This window comes from Colobus angolensis, unplaced genomic scaffold (assembly GCF_000951035.1).
Source record: "Colobus angolensis palliatus isolate OR3802 unplaced genomic scaffold, Cang.pa_1.0 Scaffold397, whole genome shotgun sequence".
NCBI lineage: Eukaryota > Metazoa > Chordata > Mammalia > Primates > Cercopithecidae > Colobus > Colobus angolensis.
In genome coordinates, this window is record NW_012117343.1 from 691426 (window position 1) to 710399 (window position 18974).

Consider the following 18974-nt stretch of genomic DNA (forward strand, 5'->3'; position numbering starts at 1 on the left):
CACTATCAATAGTTCTTTTTTTTTTTTTTTTTTTTTTTTCCTTTTTTGAATGGAATCTCACTCTTATCACCTAAGCAGGAGTACAGTGGTGTGATCTCAGTTCCCTGAAACCTCTACCTCCCTGGTTCAAGGGATCCCACCTTAGCTTCCTGAGTAGCTGGGACTATATGTGTGTGCTACGACACCTGACTAATTTTTGTATTTTTTGTAGAGACAGGGATAGTCTTCATTTTTAAAGGTACATCTTGTAAAGAATAAGGCTCTGCCTTTAAAGACCTCTAATAAAACTGATGGCTTTTCAGAAAATTCATATGTGGTAAATTCTTTTTTTTTTTTTTTTTGAGATGGAGTTTCGCTCTTGTTGCCCAAGCTAGAGTGCAATGGCACGATCTGAGCTCACTGCAACCTCAGCCTCCTGGGTTCAAGTGATTCTCCTGCCTCAACCTCCCGAGTAGCTGGGATTATAGGTGCACGCCACTGTGCCCAGCTAGTTTTTTGTATTTTTAGTAGAAACAGGGTTTCACCATGTTAGCCAGTCAAGTCTCGAACTCCTGACCTCAGGTGATCCACCCCCCTCAACCTTCCAAAGTATTGGGATTACAGATGTGAGCCACCATGCCTGGCCCATATGTGGTCAATTTTTAAGCAAGAATTAAGGATTCATAATACTATTCAAGAGCACTGTGGGATCACAGAGACCTTGGCCCTGTGGCTTGCTTTTTATGTAGGGTTTAATGTCCAAACCCCACATGTTCTAATGAGATTCGAACTAATAAATAGGCTACTTTTTAAAAGCTTAACATTCAACAGTCCAGTTAAAAAAAAAAAAAAACGCTGACTAGGTGCCATGTCTCACACTATAATCCCAGCACTTCCAGAGGCAGAGGTGGGAGTATCGTTTGAGGCCAGGAGTTAAAGACCAGCGTGGGCAACACAGGTAGGCCCTGTGTCTACAAAAACAATTTTTAATTGAGGCCAGGCGTGGTAACTCAGGCCTGTAATCCCAGCACTTTAGGAGGCCAAGGCAGGAGGATTGCTTGAGTTCAGGAGTTCAAGACCAGCCTGGGCAATAGAGCAAGACCTCATCTCTACTAAGAAAAACTAACTGGGCATGGTGGTGTGTTTCTATAGTCCTGCCTGCTCAGAAGGCTGAGGCAGAAGGATGGCTTGAACCCAGAAGTTAAAGACTGTAGTGAGTTATGATTGCACCACTGTACTGCAGCCTGGGTGACGGTGTGAGACCCTATCTCAAATGTAATAATTATTGCTAAATATTACTCTCTTCTTCTAACACCTAGTTTTAGATTTGCCCTCTAAGATACATCAATGAGAAATTCTTGTGTTTAAGAACTTAAAAGGTTAAGAAATTAAGCTCCTGGTGTATCAAAGGTCCTTAGTAATTTGTTGTGAATTTATTGAACTAATTTGCTTAGTACAGTAGTACAAAATTATTGATTTAAATGAATATCAATAAAATATGTATGAGTCATGAATGGGAAATACATTTTTCAAAGTGCGAGAATATGATTTTTTATACAAGCATAAACCTCAATGTTTTAGAAAATAATTTTTCTCATGCAGGAAGTACTGGGTTCTCTAGAAATTACTTAGAATTTTTGTCTAGGGCTGCCTTTAAAATTGATCAGTTTCCAACTGGGCACAGTGGCTCACACCTGTAATCCCAGCACTTTGGGAGGCTGAGGTGGGCGGATCACGAGGTCAGGAGATCTAGACCATCCCAGCTAACATGGTGAAACCCCATCTCTACTAAAAATACAAAAAAAGTAGCCAGGCGTGGTGGCAGGCGCCTGTAGTCCCAGCTACTCGGGAGGCTGAGGCAGGAGAATGGCGTGAACCCAGGAGGCAGAGCTAGCAGTGAGCCAAGATCGCACCACTGCACTCCAGCCTGAGCAACAGAGCAAGACTCCGTCTCAAAAAAAAAAAAAAAAATCACTGATCAGTTCCCCCTATTTATTTTCTTTACTGATACATGTTCTCCTTCCTTGCAGTTCAACAACATGTTGCTGTACTGTGTGCCCAGATTCAGCTTGGTAGGCTCTAAATTCACAGTTCGAACCAGGGTTGGCATTGATGGAATGAAAATTGTAGAGACTCAAAATGAAGAATATCCACATACTTTCCAGGTATCTGGGAAAGAGAGAACACTGGAACTGCAGGCCAGGTAAGGGAACCATTTCTATCACACTGCTTTCCAAAAGCAAGCATCAGAATAAATCGTTAGAACAGAATGGCTCTGAGGGTTTTCCCCAAGTGAATACTGCAGATCTCTGGGACTCTGGTTGGATATAAATGCAGAGCTGTAGGTTCTTAAAAAGCAGGAGTCATGTCTCCTCTCTCTCAATTCCTCCATAGTGCCTAGGACAGTGGTTTGTAGACAGTAAGAGTTCAGTAAATTGATTAACTCTTCAGAAATACAGGGTACTCAGAGGATTAAATTATTGCCATCAAGCCAGTACCTTGACTTACAGGAAAAGGTTCTCTCCTAATCCTTCCACCCCTCCTTTTGGCCCACAAATATTTATTGATGCTTGTTATTCCATGCTAATCTCTGAGTCTTTCAGATACTCTACATTTTAGGGCCTTAGGGGCACTTGAATGGAAAGAAATGTTCATAAGAGGCAGGGTGGTAAGGGTAAAATTTCTCCCACCATAGTTGCAGAATACATGAAGGGAGCCATTAGGGACTCAGGTGGCCTCTGACAACCAGGACTTCTAGAAGGTATGGCTCTTGTTATATTTTTATTGGGACAGAAAGGTTTGGAGTTCTGGCTAACATTCCCTAGCCCCATAACCATTTTTTTTTTTCTTACTTTTTTTTTTTGAGACAGAATTTCACTCTTGTTGCCCAAACCGGAGTGCAATGGCACGATCTCAGCTCACTGCAACCTCCGCCTCTGAGGTTCAAGCGATTTTCCTGGCTCAGTCTCCTGAGTAGCTGGGATTACAGGCACCTGCCACCACGCCTGGCAAATTTTTTTTTTTTTTTTTTTTTGAGACGGAGTCTCGCTCTGTCTCCCAGGCTGGAGTGCGGTGGCCTGATCTCAGCTCACTGCAAGCTCCGCCTCCCGGGTTCACACCATTCTCATACCTCAGCCTCCCGAGTTAATTTTGTATTTTTAATGGAAACAGGGTTTCACCATGTTGACCAGGCTGGTCTCGAACTCCTGACCTCAGGTGATCCACACGCCTCAGCCTCTCATAATGCTGGGATTACAGGCGTGAGCCACTGCAGCCAGCCTGTAACCATTTTTAAAGGATAAAAAGTCCATGAGAACCACTGCAGTTGATCAGAGCTACCTCATGCATGAACCCCTGGAATACAGAGTGCTGTCAGGTTTTGAAATACCTGCTTTAGAAAACAGTCATCCAAGCTGGGCTCAGTGGCTCACACCTGTAATCCCAACACTTTGGGAGGCTGAGGTGGGAGGATCACTTGAGATCAGGAGTTCTAGACCAGCCTGGCCAACATGGCAAAACCCCGTCTTTGCTAAAACTGCAAAAATTAGCCAGGCATGATCCCATTACTGCACTCCAGCCTGGGCAACAGAGTGAGACTCTGTCTCAAAAAATAATAAGAAGAAGTCATCCATTTATTGTTCTAATGCATGGCTGGTAAAAATTTAGATACTTCAGGGATCACAGAGCAGAGGGTGAAGAACCAATCCTAGCTCTAGTGGTGTCAATATCCCAGAATCCATGGAGACTCAGAATATTCTTCTGGTCCTTTCCACCATTAGCTTATGCTTCTGGCTGCTCAGGTGAATATACCCTGAATATTCGTACTTAGTAACTGCTTAAAAGCTGAAATTTTAGATTTTAAAAAGAGAATAAATCATTTTAACAGGAATCTGTGCCCAGGGAGTCCAAGAATTCGTGAATTTACAGTTTTGGAATGTGGGCAGGCTGGGAAAGTTTGAAGAAACAGCCCATTCTTTGATTTTCCACAGAGACTATATACTGAACTTCCTTTTCCTTAGGGAGCAGGTAGCATTTGAAACTTGCCTTTGAGTGTCATTGTTTCTCTACCTCATGGTAGGTTTGGGCCCTAGCTCCTCAAACCCAAGGGCAGAATATATGGTGCTCTGCTGAAGGCTCTTGACTGAGTCCTCACTCTGGTTGATTTGCTGAGCTAATGGCCCTAATGGCCCTGGCAACAGGGAACACTATCAATAGTTCTTTTTTTTTTTTTTTTTTTTGGAGACAAAGTCTCACTCTGTTGCCCAGGCTAGAGTGCAGTGGCATGATCTTGGCTCACTGCAACCTCCATACCCTGGGTTCAAGTGATTCTCATGCCTCAGCCTCCCAAGTAGCTGGGACTATAGGTGCCTGCCACCAAGCCCGACTAACTTTTGAATTTTTAGTATAGATGGGGTTTCGCCATTTTGGCTAGGCTAGTCTCGAACTGACCTCAGGTGGTCCACTCGCCTTGGCCTTCCAAAGTACTGGAATTATAGGCGTCAGCCACCACACCCAGCCTCATCAATAGTTCTGATCATCATAGTTTTCGTTGCAGAAAGAATGAAGGCATTGCTGACTCTGAAATTTCAGCACACTTCCAATCTGCAAACCCAAGAGATGTGTCTAACTACAGGGGAGATATTTCTAAAGTTTCTTAGTTTGCCTGAATGCATACTTTCAGTCCTCCTTTAGCCAGTTGGGCTATTTTCTCATCAAGATGGGGCTAATTGGTGAGGAATTTTCTTAAGTACAGGCAGTCATCACTTTATAACATTCCAACACACAGTACTGGATACCTTCCATTTCTTGTTGGAAACATGGTTATTCTGTCAAAAAATTTTTATTTACCTAATCTCATTGCTCTAGTTATATTTGTGCTTATATCGTGATATTGAACATCTGAATTAAGTGATTACTTTCCGTATGATCTGTCATGCTTTTTTTTTTTTTTTTTTTTGAGGCTGAGTTTTACTCTTGTCACCCAGGCTGCAGTGCAATGGTGCAATCTTAGCTCACTGCAACTTCCTCCTCTCAGGTTCAAGCAATTCTTCTGCCTCAGCCTCCCAGAGTAGCCAGGATTATGGGCACATGCCGCCACACCCAGCTAATTTTTTATTTTTAGTGGAGATGGAGTTTCACCATGTTGGCCAGGCTGCTCTCAAACTCCTGACCTCAGGTGATCCGCCCACCTCAGCCTCCCAAAGTGCTGGGATTACAGGCCTAAGCCACCGCACCCAGCCTATCATGCTCTGTTAAGAATGGAAGAAACACTGAAGTTCCAAGAAAGTCAGAGTGCCATAGGAATTATGTGGAATCAAAACTTGGGTATATATTTGGAGATACTGAAAGAGTATTTGATTCTGAAGCTAACTGGGAAAAAATGACCCTACTTTTCTTGCTAAGGTGTGAATCAGCCTCAAGACTGAAGTACTTTTGTGCTTCTTCTTCTACTTTCAAAAAGATAAAAAGGATTCTGTTTTATATACAGAATACCATTATGGTTTTCTATTGCTAAGTGGAAATAAAAATATAAAGGAGAAAACAATCTACCATAACTAAAAACTAAAATGAAAAGCTATAAAGACTTGTTGGGTTTCTCTGCATTTGAAAGGCTAAAAGCAGCTAGCAAATAACTGTGCTTCCAGGGCAACAGAGCTGTGGTGGCAAGGCAGAGCAATAGGGAGAGTTTTTTAATTTTTAATTTTTTTTTTTAATTTTGAGAAGCAAGATTGAAGCCCCCAGGTGAACAATGAGCAGAAGCTTCCACTTGGCGGACACAGATTCCAGCAGCATTCCTGGCACATCATGGTGTTCAATAATCAATTTGCTGGAAAGATAGATTGTGACACAGAAACAATCCTTCAGCTAGCCTCATGCATATTTCATACCAATGGGCAGGCAGGTGACCTTCAGGCTGGAATTCAAACTTAGCCCCTCTACCAAGCACATACAAACAGATAGAGCACACTCTTTCATCCTCTTCAGAATTTTTCAATTTGGAGATCTTACCCAGTTCAGACTCCACTAAAGAGGATTTTTCAAATGCGGTATGTGACAGCAGCCAGCAACATAAGCTACCTGCAAGAAAGATGAAATAACGTTTGCCTTATAGGAAAAAGGGAACCTGACTACAGTCAAGGAAATTTGTTTTCTAAGGATAATTACTAAACACTGGGGTCTCTTAATTTATAACACCTCCTTCCTACAGGCATTTAAAATTTTTATATGCTTTTCTTTATCTAAAAGGAGTTAGGTTTGGTATTGCCTAAAGCCTTCTAAGAACTGGAAAATAAAATTAAATTGTTTATCAAAGGAAATGTTAAATAGCTCCCTAAGGCTTTACGGAGATATTTTAGATTCTCAAAGATAATTACTATCTCTTCTAAGATGGGTTGTGATTAGTAGCCTTTAGTAGCCTTCATGTGTTTTAGAAAACTGGAAGATTAGCTGTTGTATATTCAGTGTAATGCTATATATACAGTCACCTGATATATCTAACCGGATGATGGTGATTAGACTTCATGTCTGGACAGTATATTAATGGAAGCTAAACCTAACTAACCCCATCAACTTTTATGTGTACCAAAGTCAGTGAATAGTCTGAACCTGTTTTTAAGATTTTTATTTGCTTAATTGCCAGAGATTAATTTTTGTTATAATTCCTTCCATAACATCCCTGAATTTTCCAGAAAGTTGGGACAACATGAAAACATAGTTTTATTCACCGGCTGTGAATCATTAATGTTCTTTACATTCACTTTAATTTTGTTTTGTTTTAGTTCTGCGCAAGACAAAGAAGAATGGATCAAGGTACGCCTCATTTCTATTTCCTTTTCTTTCTTTCTTTTGAGACAGAGTCTCACTCTCACCCCGTGTGGAGTGCAGTGGTGCGTCATGTCTCACTGCAGCCTGTGCCTGGGCTCAAGCAATTCTTGCATCTCAGCCTCTCGAGTAGCTGGACTATAGGCATGCACCACCATGCCTGGTTAATTTTTTTTGTATTTCATAGAGATGAGGTTTCTCCATGTTGCCCAGGCTGGTCTCACACTCCTGAGCTCAAGCGATCTGCCTGCTTCAGTCTCCCAAAGTGCTGGGATTACAGGTGTGAGCCACCACGCCCAGCTTATTTTCACTTTTGTTTTTTAGTAACATCTTTGTGTATACAAATGTGCATATATTGTTGTGTGTGTTTTAATATACAGTCATCAGAACAGGTTCACTTAATTTTCAAAATGATTCCTATCATAGATATTTGTTTGATAAAGTATATTCGTTGGTTTATATGAGAAACTTTAATGTGTGCTTTGAATTTTACTTATACTTTAGGCCCTTCAAGAAACCATCGATGCTTTTCATCAAAGGCATGAAACCTTCAGAAATGCAATTGCAAAGGATAATGACATTCAGTCAGAGGTTTCTGTGAGTTGAATTAAATTCTTAACTTCAAGCTCTTTCATATCTTTGCAGGTGCAGAAGATCTGTCTAATCATTTTGTTCTCCAACCTTTTCCCTTTACGATGTCAGAACTGGCTGGTTAGACAGAATCTCATTCTTTCTTAGATGAACACAATAGTGAGTGACTTTTCATTCTACTTGAACTTCTTTGAATTTTTCTTTTTTCTTTTTTTTTTTTTTTTGGAAACAGTCTTGCTCTGTCACCCAGGCTAGAGTGCAGTGGTGCAATCTTGGCTCACTGCAACCTCTGCCTCCCGGGTTCAAGCAATTTTCCTGCCTCAGCCTCCGGAGTAGCTGGGATTATAGGTGCATGCCACCATGCCCAGCTAATTTTTGTGTTTTTAGTAGAGAGAGGGTTTCGCCACATTGGCCAGACTGGTCTCGAACTACTGACTTCAGGTGATCTGCCCACCTCAGCCTCCCAGAGTGCTGGGATTATAGGCGTGAGCCGCCGCACCCGGTCTTGTTCTTGAGTCTCAGAACATGGTTTGAGCAATATAGTTAAAGTTCTTTCAAAAAATAATAATAAAAGGGAATTATAGTTTTTTTCTATTAAAATTGAATCTTTCTTCCCTTTTTAGACTGCTGAGCTAGGGAAAAGAGCCCCAAGATGGATCCGAGATAATGAAGTGACAATGTGTATGAAATGTAAAGAGCCTTTCAATGCACTGACACGAAGGAGGCATCATTGTCGAGCATGTGGATATGTAAGTGAGATTTCTTGATCATTAAGGTTGCTAGTAACTATATAAGTGATATAAAGTCATCAACTTAGGACGTACAAAAAAACGACTTTCAATAAATCACTTAATAAATTTATTTTGGTGCCAACTATGTGCAGAGAACTGTGCTGAGCCCCGGAGAAAAAACGTTAGACAAAAGGTTCCCTGGCTTTACAGAGCTTACATTGTAATGGAGAAGACAGACAAATAAGAATTTCAAATTACTATAGATGAAATAAAACAATTGAGAAGTTAAAAATGGACAGTATTAGTAACAGAGAAAGATTTGGAACCAATTTTGGTTAGACAAAGGAGACCTATCTGAGGGGTTGGTATTTAAGATGATGCTTTAAGATCTTTGCATATAGACTTTCACTGTCTGAAGTTTCTCCCTGTCTCTATTGATTATCGGCTCTTTCTCAACCCCCCCTTTTTTTTTTCTTTCTTTTCTGAGACAGAGTTTCACTCTTGCTGCCCAGGCTGGAGTGCAACGACGTGATCTCAGTTCACTGCAACCTCCGCCTCCCGGGTTCAAGCAATTCTCCTGCCTCAGCCTCCCTAGTAACTAGGATTACAGGCATGCGCCACCACACCTGGCTAATTTTTGTATTTTTAGTAGGGATGGGGTTTCTTCATGTTGGTCAGGCTGGTCTTGAACTTCCGACCTCAGGTGATCTGCCTACTTCGGCCTCCCAAAGTGCTGGGTTACAGGCGTGAGCCACCACGCCCGGCTAAATACTTTTTTGTTGTTGTTGAGACAGAGTCACGCCCTATTGCCCATGTTGGACTGCAATGGTGTGATCTCGGCTCACTGCAACCTCCACCTCCCGGGTTCAAGTGATTCTCCTGCCTCAGCCTCCCAAGTAGCTGGGATTACGGGCATGCACCACCATGTCTAGCTAATTTTTTGTATCTTTAGTACAGACAAGGGTTCACCATGTTGGCCAGGCTGGTCTCGAACTCCTGACTTCATGATCTGCCCACCTCAGCCTCCCAAAGTGCTGGGATTACAGGCATGAGCCACCACACCTGACTCCATTTAGGTGCAATGTCTGTATGTTCACTGAAGAATGAAGTAGAGTCATCAGTTGAAAGTGAAGGGGAAGGAGGAAGAGATGGGGAGATTCAAGAAAGAGGACTAAGTGTGAAAATTTTCTCTGGGCAGAGAAAGGTGAGCCTAGTAGAGAAACAAAGCTGGACTTGGGCACCTGTTAGAAATTTACAGTTATAAATTTAAAGGGACACTAGTCAGCTTAATGGCAGTGATTTTTCTCTAACAAGATACAGCAACTGAGGCCAGCGAAGGCAGATAGCAGGATTTATCTAGAGTAAGTGTAACGAGAAGAACACTGGAAGAGAAGGGAAGTATTTGCATCAGAGAGTTAATAATGAATAAGAGAAGTCTCAATTGGATAAAAAAGAGCAGGAAAGCTGGGAAACAGGCTGATGGTTAATGAGAAAGTGGTGGGGTCAGTGGACAGAATAATTTCGGTAAGTTCAGAGACGTATGGTAGCGGACATCTTGGGGCCAATGAATTAGAAATAAGAGAGATGTTGGTGAAAAAAATGGGATATGTGAACCTGGCATGCCAGATAGGGTTCACCCTCTGGTGGTGACCCAGTCCCAGGGGTGACCATGAGATTGGACAGAGAAGGTAGACTGCACGGCGCTGGCAGCAGAGATATAAGGCAGCAGAGCTGGGCTTGTTGTGTGAATGCTGAAGTCCACATACATTGTGGTAGAGCAGAGAACTATGATCTGTTAGTGAGAAATTCCTGAGGAGTGGGTGTGGGGCAGATGATGAGGAGATGCTAACTCAGTAGGGGAGATGGGTAGAGCCAGACGATGATGGGCCTCAGAGCTCCCAGGGGTTTTTGAAGGCAAGAAGAGTCAGGGAATACACGCCTCAATTCTCAGCCCTGAGGTCTCAGAGGTAACAGAAGGTGAAATGGAAAAAAAAAAAAAAAGCCTCCACTAGAGAAAAAAACCTGAGGATATGGAAGAGTTTGATTCTAGAGTGAAAGGTCCAGAGGGCCCAATGGAGGGGAAAGTGGGAGATGGGGACTGAACTAGATTAAATTATGTACAGAGGTCGGGCGCGGTGGCTCACGCTTGTAATCCCAGCACTTTGGGAGGCTGAGATGGGCGGATTTCCTGAAGTTGGGAGTTCGAGACCAGGCTGACTAACGTAGAGAAATCCCGTCTCTACTAAAAATACAAAATTAGCTGGGCGTGGTGGTGCATGCCTGTAATTCCAGCTACTCAGGAGGCTGAGGCAGGAGAATCGCTTGAACCTGGGAAGCGGAGGTTGCAATGAGCCGAGATTGCGCCACTGCACTCCAGCCTGGGGTACAGAGTGAGACTCCGTCTCAAAAAAAAATTATGTACAGAGCAATATGTTTGGGGGTGAGGCTGAGAAAATAACCAGAGAGCTGGGCGTTTTCCTGGGATATGAGATAAACAGGAAAGTGGGGCATGACATGGAGTGAATTCTACTGGTGTTTGAGATAAGGGTAGGCACCCAGACCTATTGCTGTGATCCCAAATGTTTCCCTTGGTGGCATGGCAGCCTAAAGGATGGTGCTTCCTGATAATCTAAAGAACCATGCTTCACCCTGAAGATACACGTGTTATGTATTGGAGGACACAAGCTGCTTGATATTGGAGTAAGCACTGCAAGACTGGCAGAAAACTGAGGCTGGAATGGTGTAGGTAAGAATCAGGTCATTGAGAGCTAGAGATGCCATGGTAAGATGCTGAGATTTGATCACACTTTAAAGGGAATTGGTTCAATGAAGAAAGAGCTGAGAAAGACAGGGAGTAAGTAGTCAGGAATGACTTTAATGTTAAGATTTGGGTGACTGGATAAATGGCAGTGTGCTATTGACATAAGAAATAGAAAAATGAAGCAAGTTGAAATGAAGGGGAGAGGAGCAGAAATAAAAACAATAGCAGTTACCATTTATGATGTACCAGTGCCAGGCATTGTTTGAAGTGTGTTGTGTATACTGTTGCTTATGATTTCTCAATTCCCCTGTGAGGAAGGTTGTATTTTCTCCATTATATAATTCAGAAATGGACTCTTAGAAAAGTTATGTTATTTCTGTTACTTGTTTTTCTTTTTTCTTACTCTCTGCCTGTGGAATTCAGTTCAGATATATATAACATCACCTCATTCCATCTTCCATGTCTTTCCTGTTTTCTACCCTGTGTCTCTCTCTATAGCATTTTATTCATCTCTATCTCCTGTTTTGTTCATTTACTCTCCAGTTGTCGCAAATCTGCTGTTTTGTTCATTTTTAACTTTAATTATTTCCAAAAGTTTTTTCCTTCCAAATCTGCCTGATCATTTCTGATAGTTTTTGTTGTTTGCCACTTTATGTTTTCAAACATTTCTTATGTAATTTTCAAATTTGTGTCTAATAATGCCAGTAGCTGAAGACATTTCAAGGGTTCCAAATCTGTTGTTTCTACTAAATTCTAGTTCCTGGAGACTTGCTTTCTGCTGTAATTAGTCTCTTCTGATTGTGAGCTCGTATTTGGTTGATACTTCATCATCTTCCTTTCATAAGTTTTGGCGTAATGACCAAGTCTCAGACCCTTGTCCTCCAGGCCCCATGGACTGTCTCCTAATCCCAGGACTGTCCAACCCGAGCTTTGTTTGCTCCATTCATTCACCATTACAATTTCAGCTTATTGTATGTGTGTTGTTTTGTTTGTTCATTGGGTTTGGGGGCCTTGGAAAGTTCTCTTACTTTAATGTTAAGAAGTAAAGCATTACAATTATTTGCTGAATTTTGTCCAGGATCCAGTTGTATTATAGTAAAACTCTTCTCAGAGTATCTATCTAGTCTGTCATACTGACAGCAGCAAAAGTCAAAAACATATTTAATCGTGGTTATGTATTTCATTATGACTGTTTACATAGTCTTTTTATATCCTAAAGTTATATAAACTTCAGCTGGGCATGGTAGCTCATACCTATAATCCCAGCACTTTGGGAGGGAGGTTGAGGCAGGTGGATCACAAGGTCAGGAGATCAAGACCATCCTGCCCAACGTGGTGAAACCCCATCTCTACTAAAAATACAAAAATTAGCTGGGTGTGCTAGCACGTGCCTGTAATCCCAGCTACTTGGGAGGATGAGGCAGGAGAATGGCTTGAACCCAGGAGGTGGAGATTGCAGTGAGCCAAGATCACGCCACTGCACTCCAGCCTGGTGACAGACTAAGACTACATCTCAAAAAAAAAAAAAGTTAGCCTGGTGTGGTGGCCACACGCCTGTAGTCCCAGCTACTCAGGAGGCTGAGGTGGGAGAATTGCTTGAGCTCTTGAGGTCAAGGCTGCAGTGAGCCAAGACACACCACTGTGCTTCAGCGTGGGTGACAGACCCCAGGTCTTGACCCCATCTCAAAAAAATAAAAAATGAAAAGTTATATAAACTTCTATAAAAACTTATAATTTTTCTAGTTTTTGTGTTTCTTTGATACTTTATAAATTCCCCTCTTGTTTATGGAATTTCAAGTTCCTTATCCAAAAATATGTTTCTGATTATAAGTTAATAACTATATTGCTAATATTTAAATGCAGTGATGCTACATGTTAACATAATTTGATCATGATTTGGTCAGCCATTGAGCTGAGTTTCATATGGAAAAAGTGAGGAGCAAACTATGGAATGAAGCTGGAGAGAGGCAGTGGCAATTTTTGGAGGGCCTTGTAAACCAAGTTAAAGATCATAGCCCTTCTCCTAAAAGGAATGGGAGACAGAGAACAGTAGGTGTTTACAGTGTTATGAGTGAATATATTGTGTGCTTAAGTGCAACAGTTCTTACTGATAGTTGTTTTAGTTATTCTTCCTATTTTCCTCAGACTTATTTTTGACTCACTACAGTACTTTTGTGATCAAAATTAAATTGACAGCAAACAGCTTTTTTTTTTGAGACGGAGTCCCGCTCTGTCACCCAGGCTGGAGTGCAGTGGCACAATCTCAGCTCACTGCAACCTCTGCCTGCTGGGTTCAAACAGTTCTCCTGACTCAGCCTCCCGAGTAGCTGGGACTACAGGCGGGCTTCACCATGCCGGGCTAATTTTTTGTATTTTTAGTAGAGACGGGGTTTCACCATGCTAGCCAGGCTAGTCTCGAACTCCTGACGTCGTGATCTACCTGCCTTGGCCTCCCAAAGTGCTGAGATTACAAGCATGAGCCACCATGCCTGGTCCATATAGCTTTTTTTTTTTTTTAATTGGGATAAGACTTTTAAAAATCTATCATTGAGTTTGCCTGAAATTATTTTTGGTATTGGCCTACTTGCCTTCAGTAAGCAAACAAAAAATGTGTTTGCATGTGCATGGTCAAAATACTGTGCTATGGTTTGAAAACAAACAAAAGGGATGGTATGTGTTTGCCAATACAGGTATGTCTAATTCTAAATCCCAGAGGAATTTCGTTGTAATTATGAGCAAACAGTAGACCATTTTTATCATGAATTTTAAATGCTGTAAACCTACACCAAAAATTTGACTAATATATTTTCTTTAATACAATTTGTCTACTATAAATTGAGGGGAAAATATACTTCTATAAGCAAGAAGATAATCTGTTAAACTAGAAGATTTAAACAGTTATTCTATAATAGTAAAAGATTATCACTAAGAAATCATGCACATTGGCATCCTAGTCATTCATTCATTGGTATTCTGTAAATGTTTATTGTGTGTCTGGTGAGCAGAATACTCAAAGACAGTCTATCCTGGAGCTTACAGCCCTGTCAGGGAGATAAAACAATCAAATAATAATGCAAGAATATAATTAAAAACTGTAATCAGTGCTATGAAAGAAAATACAGGGAGCGCTGACAGGAGACATACTGTGTCTGGGATTTGGAGGAGTCCTCCTTGAGGAACTGGAATTTGAGCCAACATCTGAAGGGTGAGCACAAGTTAATTTAGTGAAGCAGAGAGGAGAGAGGCGGTGAGCATGGCCTTTGGGAACTGTAAGAAACCAGTGTCACTGAAGACACAGTCCAGAAAGAGGGCAAATTATGCAGGACTTTGTAGGCCATGATTAAGAGTTGGTTCTTTAGCCAAGAGCAAAGGAAAGACTGAAGGATTTTAAATAGAAGAGGAATAAATCAGAGTAGCTTTTTTTTTTTTTTTTTTGAGACAGGGTCTTGCTTTGTCACCCAGGCTGGAGTGCACTAGCACTGTCTCCACCTAGGCTGGTCTGGAACTCCTGGACTCAGGCGATCTGCCCTTCTCGGGTTCCCAAAGTGCTGAGATTACAGGTGTGAGCCACCACACCTACCCAGATTAGCACTTTTTAAAGGGTGGCACTCCACTGTTTGGAAGATATTATAGCTTGGAGGAGGCGTAAGAGTGGAGGCCTGTAAACCAGTAAGAATGCTACAAGGACCAGTCACAAGTAGAAAAGTAGCCATGGAGTTGGGTTCTTGTAAGGAAGTTGTGGAAAAATAGATTGAAGAAATATTTAGGAAGTAAAATCAGCAGGACTTTGTAAAATGGAAAATCCTTGAGTAAGATCGAAAGAGATTTTGGGGATGACTCCTGTGTGTCTGACACAGGACCAGTTGTATGACTGCCCCATTTCCTGCAATAGAGAGGACTGTCAGAGGGGACTGGGTTGGGAGGAGGGTGTGAGGTGGGGTAAGAGAGACCAGGGAAGGTCGTGAGCAGTTTGGAAAGGATATTGACAAACATCCAGAAGTATGAAGAGTCAAGATCTAGACTAAGCCTTTGAGTGACTTCTGCCTTTAGAGGCCAGGAAAAGAAGGATGAGTGAGCAGAGCTCGTCACAAACAGCGTTGAAACACCATGATACGTGCTTCTAGTGTTTATAGGGATGTTCTTTTTCTAACAAAAATCTGCCTTCTATGCTTAACATTTTCTCATTTATTATTACCTATAACTGATTACTGCTTAAATCGTGTCCTTTAAATATGATTACTGTTCATTTTTCTTTTAAATTTAAGGTGGTTTGTTGGAAATGCTCTGACTACAAAGCTCAACTTGAATATGATGGTGGTAAATTGAGCAAAGTTTGTAAAGACTGTTATCAAATCATAAGTGGATTCACAGACAGTGAAGAAAAGAAAAGAAAAGGAATTTTAGAGGTAAGAAGTATTAAATATTGGATATCTTTTAGATTTTTTTTTTTTTTGCAACAGACTCTCGCTCTGTTGCCCAGGCTGGAGTGCAGTGGTGCGATCTCAGCTCACTGCAACCTCAGCCTCTCAAGTAGCTGGGATTACAGGCCCACACCACCATGCCGGGCTAATTTTTGTATTTTTAGTAGAGATGGGGTTTCCCTATGTTGGCCAGCTGGTCTCAAACTCCTGACCTCAGGGTTTCTGCCCACCTTGGCCTCCCAAAGTGCTAGGATTACAGGCATGAACCAACCTAGATTTTTATAGAAGAAACAGAATCCTCTTACCTATGAGGAATACAAATAGTATCTTTTTGTTATTTCTTTGAGTGTTTAACAGTTTGTGTAATGAGCAAGATTTATGATTTTGTTCTATTTTGCTGACTTTTGGGATTCTGCTTGGATGCATAGAAAATGGGAGCCACTATTTAAATCAACATGCATTTAAGAATGAAATACATTGATTTCGTGACAGTAGTTATAGCCAAATATTTCAGTATTAACTGGCATCTCTTCTAATACCCAAATTATTGTAGTATATTTTCTATAAAGGAAACTTTTACTCTCAATTTCATCATATTGGCTTTACAAACCACTTTAGATAAAAGTGCTATTACCTGACAGACTCTTCCAACTTATTATAGTAAAATATCTAGTTTATTATAGTCATTTAATTGTCAGTGATGGTAATCTGATAACTGCATTGAGATATTACTGAAATGTTTCCCAAGTTAATTTGACTTATGTTCTAGAAAAAATTCAGACCCCCGCCAAGCCTGAGAACTATAATGCAGCTTATCTGAAATGAGTTTTACATCTAGAAATATTAACAATATAAGGGATAGGTTATATAATAAGGCCTTTGTAGCAGTAAGTTCAAGGTAGCCTGGAAAGTCTATAGAAGAATAGGCTCAGGATCAAAATGCTATGTATCTAAAATCATAGACCTACTTGATTTAAGAATTTCTAAAGAGGCTGGGCGCGGTGGCTCAAGCTTGTAATCCCAGCACTTTGGGAAGCTGAGGCGGGTGGATCACGAGGTCAAGAGATCGAGACCATCCTGGCCAAATAGTGAAAACCTGTCTCTGCTAAAAATACAAAAATTAACTGGGTGTGGTGGCGCACACCTGTAGTCCCAGATACCTGGGAAGCTGAGGCAGGAGAATCGCTTGAACCCAGGAGGCAGAGGTTGCAGTGAGCCAAGATCGCGCCACTGCACTCCAGCCTGGCGACAGAGTGAGACTCCCCGTCTAAAAAAAAAAAAAAAGAATCTCTAAAGAATCAGTATTGGCCGGGCGCGGTGGCTCAAGCCTGTAATCCCAGCACTTTGGGAGGCCGAGACGGGCGGATCACGAGGTCAGGAGATGGAGACCATCCTGGCTAACACAGTGAAACCCCGTCTCTACTAAAAAATACAAAAAAAAAACTAGCCGGGCGTAGTGGCGGGCGTCTGTAGTCCCAGCTACTTGGGAGGCTGAGGCAGGAGAATGGCGTAAACCCAGGAGGCGGAGCTTGCAGTGAGCTGAGATCCGGCCACTGCACTCCAGCCTGGGTGGCAGAGCGAGGCTCCGTTTCAAAAAAAAAAAAAAAAAAAAAAAGAATCAGTATTGATTGAGCATTTACATTGTGCACGCATACAAGTATACCTGTACACTTATAAGTGTACAAAGGACACCTCTGTTAATTGAAAAAGGATGACAAACTTCAAGGTCCATTTGAAGCTAAGTATAGGCCTACACACTAAAGTCATTCTTCTAGGGTATAGATGTTACTTGTATGGCCTACCAAACTGGGGCTTTCTCAGGCAGTAAGGATGGAAAGGCATGCTTCATTGGACATCAGGAACACAGCCTCAAGACTTAATAGGAACAACTGATGAGACTGGCACAATATAATGAGTCAGGGAACTTGGTTTAAGAGTCAGCTTCAGGCTGTATCTCTGAAAAATCTCTAGCTAGTTTTTTAGAGAACCTTATACTTGGGCAAAAATTAATCAATTACTTATGAGGTCAACTCATATAATGAAATAAATATATAGTATGAAGTCCATACATAGGAGATAAGTATGTACATGCACACATTAACTTAAATGCATATTTGAGACGGATTCTGTACCAGCTAGTATGTTATATGCTCTAGAACAGTGATCAACACACTTTTCTTTAAAGGGTCAGTGAGAAAATATTTTAGTCTTTGCAGACCAAGAGGCCAAACCAGGGATATTACATACATATTTGTAAGAAGAGAGAAAACAAATTTCCACAATTTTTTTTTACAAAATTAAAATTAGAATATATTTATTTAGGCTTTTTAATAATATGGATCGGCCAGATGCGGTGGCTTATGCCTGTAATCCCAGCACTTTGGGAGGCTGAGGCAGGCGGATCACGAGGTCAGAAGTTGGAGACCAGCCTGGTCAACATGGTGAAACACTGTCTTTACTGAAAATACAAAAATTAGCCCATGCAGTGGTGCACGCCTGTAATCCCAGCTACTCAGGAGGCCGAGGCAGGAGAATCGCTTGAACCTGGGAGATGGAGGTTGCAGTGAGCTGAGATCGCACCATTGTACTCTAGCCTGGGTGACAGGACGAGACTCTGTCTCAAATAATAATAAGGATCTACTAATAAGAATGGAATTATTTGGGGGAGGATAACCTTTCACTTAATTGGAATCCGAAGTTAGTGTTCTCTATCATCAAATTAATTGTAAGTGATTACGTAAAAAACTTTCCCTGGCTCATGGGCCATACAGAAACAACTAGTGGGCTGGATTTGGCTTGTGGGCTATCGTTTGCTAACCAGTGCTGCTTTAAAAACTGTCTGTGGCCAGTTGTGGTGGCTCACGCCTGTAATCCTAGCACCAAGGCTGAGACAGGTGGATCACCTGAGGTCAGGAGTTCAATATCAGCCTGACCAACATGGTGAAACCCCATTCTACTAAAAATCAAAAATTACCCGGGCGTGGTGGCATGTGCCTATAATCCCAGCTACTTGGGAGGCTGAGGTAGGAGAATCACTTGAACCTGGGAGGCAGAGTTTGCAGTGAGCCAAGATTGAAACATTGCACTCCAGCCTGGGCAACAAGAGTGAAACTCCATCTCAATCAATCAATCAATAAATCAATAATCAATCTATGATGAAGCATCCGTTTTTTTCCCCAAACTATCACAGCTCAATATTTTTGTAAAATACACCATAATGTACTTGGATATCATCACAAATTCAAATTGTTATAAAAGTTTAACACGTACTCCTACTTTGTGTGCTTACCAGAAACTGGTAACAAAACCATTTGCTAACCTGGAGACCAGCATGGATAACACTGAGTAGGACTACCTGAAGAGTTTCAGAGATAGAAAATAGAAGCAAACAGTTAGTTTCCATAAGGCATATAATAAAAACTACCATTTAGTTAAATGGTTTTGTTCCCTTTTTTAGCTTTTTTTTTTTTTTTTTTTTAAGACAGAGTCTCACTCGGTCGCCCAGGCTGTAGTGCAGTGGTGCGATCTCAGCTCACTGCAACCTCTGCCTCCCCAGTCCAAGCAATTCTTATGCCTCAGCCTCCTGGGTAGCTGGGATTACAGGCATGTGCCACCACACCTGGCTTTTTTTTTTTTTTTTTTTTTTTTTGAGACAGGGTCTTGCTTTGT

The 18974-nt window shown here is 41.5% G+C and overlaps 1 protein-coding gene across 1 annotated transcript in view; it reads left to right on the top strand.

The window, feature by feature from the left end:
- The window catches only part of FGD4 (FYVE, RhoGEF and PH domain containing 4), a 276256-nt gene that overhangs the window by 248928 nt on the left and 8354 nt on the right, over positions 1-18974 (top strand). The window contains exons 11-15 of the mRNA XM_011955160.1: positions 2010-2182; positions 6759-6789; positions 7306-7398; positions 8016-8141; positions 15150-15290. Coding sequence (XP_011810550.1) covers positions 2010-2182; positions 6759-6789; positions 7306-7398; positions 8016-8141; positions 15150-15290 — 564 coding nt within the window. The remainder of the gene's footprint in view (positions 1-2009; positions 2183-6758; positions 6790-7305; positions 7399-8015; positions 8142-15149; positions 15291-18974) is intronic.